At 37.4% G+C, this 2202-nt stretch overlaps 1 protein-coding gene across 2 annotated transcripts in view; it reads right to left on the bottom strand.

Annotated features, from left to right (window-relative positions):
• Positions 1-6: 6 nt before the first annotated feature.
• LOC106882040 (tyrosine-protein kinase RYK) overlaps positions 7-2202 on the bottom strand; it is a 239675-nt gene continuing 237479 nt past the window's right edge. For both annotated transcript variants that reach the window (XM_052974851.1, XM_052974852.1), the window contains 3 exons: positions 1550-1709; positions 1316-1452; positions 7-415 (listed from right to left, as the gene is read on the bottom strand). In XM_052974851.1, coding sequence (XP_052830811.1) covers positions 304-415; positions 1316-1452; positions 1550-1709 — 409 coding nt within the window. In that variant the 3' untranslated portion in view covers positions 7-303. The remainder of the gene's footprint in view (positions 416-1315; positions 1453-1549; positions 1710-2202) is intronic.

Raw genomic sequence — 2202 nt, forward strand, 5'->3', positions numbered from 1 at the left:
GCATATATGCATACATACACACATATATATACATACATATGTAGATATATATATATATATATACACACACACACACACATACACACATGTATATACATATGTTTACACAAATACAAATACACAATTTTACATACCCACAAACCTTTGCAGATGCATATACAGACATTAACACTCAGATACACATGCAGCCATATATATACACATACATACACTCTCACACACCAGTAAAAACCCTATATACATATATACACATATATGTATATATATTCATTTTTTTAATATATTTTTTTTTATAATTATACTTCAGATATATCGACCAAGAGCTGTATAAAAGTCCTGAAGACAGACAAGGAGCTGTGAGAATTTTGGACGTTCTTCAAAAGATATTGCCCAGCAGCAAGCCATCACAGAGAATCTAGAAAAAAAAAACAGAAAGAAAAGAAATCAAAGGACAAATTTAAACAAAGGTATATTAAAATGCCAATCTAAAAAAAAAAGGAATTCATTGTAAAATGATGAGACCATCACAGTTGCTATCAATGCTGCCGCTACTACCACTACCACCACCACCACCATCACCATCATCTTTATTAGGTGATGAACAGTGAGCGTGATGGAGTCAGACTCAAAACTTGAAGTAGTGCAGGATTGAATCAAACTGTTTTAAATAATAAGATATATAGGCGCAGGAGTGGCTATGTGGTAAGTGGCTTGCTTACCAGCCACATAGTTCTGGGTTCAGTCCCACTGCGTGGCACCTTGGGCAAGTGTCTTCTACTATAGCTTCGGGCCAACCAAAGCCTTGTGAGTGGATTTGGTAGACAGAAACTAAAAGAAGCCTGTCATATGTATATGTATATATATATATGTGTGTGTGTGTGTGTGTGTGTATCTGATGATGCACTCTCCCGTCGTTAGATGACGTATGAGGGTTCGACAATTTCTCACTGAACAACCACACAGATGTATTGTTTATAGTGATCAAATGTTTGTGTAGACATAAGCCCACTCCCTCCATCAAAGTGACATTACCTGTACAGGTGCAACAGGTGCCACATGTCGAAATGATCGCAGAGCAACGTGAAATGAAGTGCTTTGCTCAAGAACACAACGCAACGCCCGGTCTGGGAATCGAACCCACGATCTCGCAATCATAAGTGCAACACCCTAACCACTATGAATAAATACTAGAAAAATATAGAAAAATAGTATAGAAATATAGTACAGAGGGTAAAGAAGCTAGATCATGAATTAATGAACAAAGAAAAATGTATCTATTACAAAACCTACAGAATCGATCCAGTAATATACTCACAATTCATCGGGACAATTTATAGGTTGAGCTATTCGATAACCTTCTTGTAGGTATGCTGACATTTCAAAGGGATCAATATCAGCGTATGGCTGTTGACCAAGTGTCATCAACTCCCAAAGTGTGACACCAAAAGCCCACTGCAAATAGAAAAGAGAGAAAGACAAAGGTTAGTTAAACATATTTCTGCTGAAACATTCTACCTTTGAAAGAGATCAATGAAACGACAAGACTTACCACATCACTGGCAGGAGAGAATCTATGGGTAAGAAGAGCTTCAATGGATAACCATTTTACGGGTCGGTTTTCATTGTCCCCTAAGCAATTGTAATCGTTAGGGAATAAATCCCGTGATAATGAATTGTCTGTAATTTTCAAACCTAAATCACTGTCGACTCTGCAGAAAGAAGAGAAAACAGATATACACATGTATATAATTATATAGCCATGCTAGCATGGAAGACGGATGGTAGATGATGATGATGTGGTTAAGAAATAAATAGATATATATATATTTATATATATATACACACAATATATACACATATATATATATGTATGAATGTATAGGCACAGACATGGCTGTGTGGTAAGAAGCTTGCTTTCCAGACACATGGTTCTGGGTTCAGTCCCACTGAATGGCATCTTGGGAAAGTGTCTTCTACTATAGCCCTTGGGCCAACTAAAGCCTTGTGAGTGGATGTCGTAGATGGAAACTGAAAGAAGCCTGTCATATATACACATATACATATATATGTGTATATATGACAGGCTTCTTTCAGTGTGTCTGTGTGTGCATGTGTCTGTCTCCCACCCCAACCACCACTCGACAACCGGTGCTGGTGTGTTTATGTCCCCATAACTTAGCAGTTTGGCAAAAGAGCCCAATA

The sequence above is a fragment of the Octopus bimaculoides genome, chromosome 19 (genome assembly GCF_001194135.2).
Source record: "Octopus bimaculoides isolate UCB-OBI-ISO-001 chromosome 19, ASM119413v2, whole genome shotgun sequence".
In the NCBI taxonomy this organism is placed as follows: Eukaryota; Metazoa; Mollusca; class Cephalopoda; order Octopoda; family Octopodidae; genus Octopus; species Octopus bimaculoides.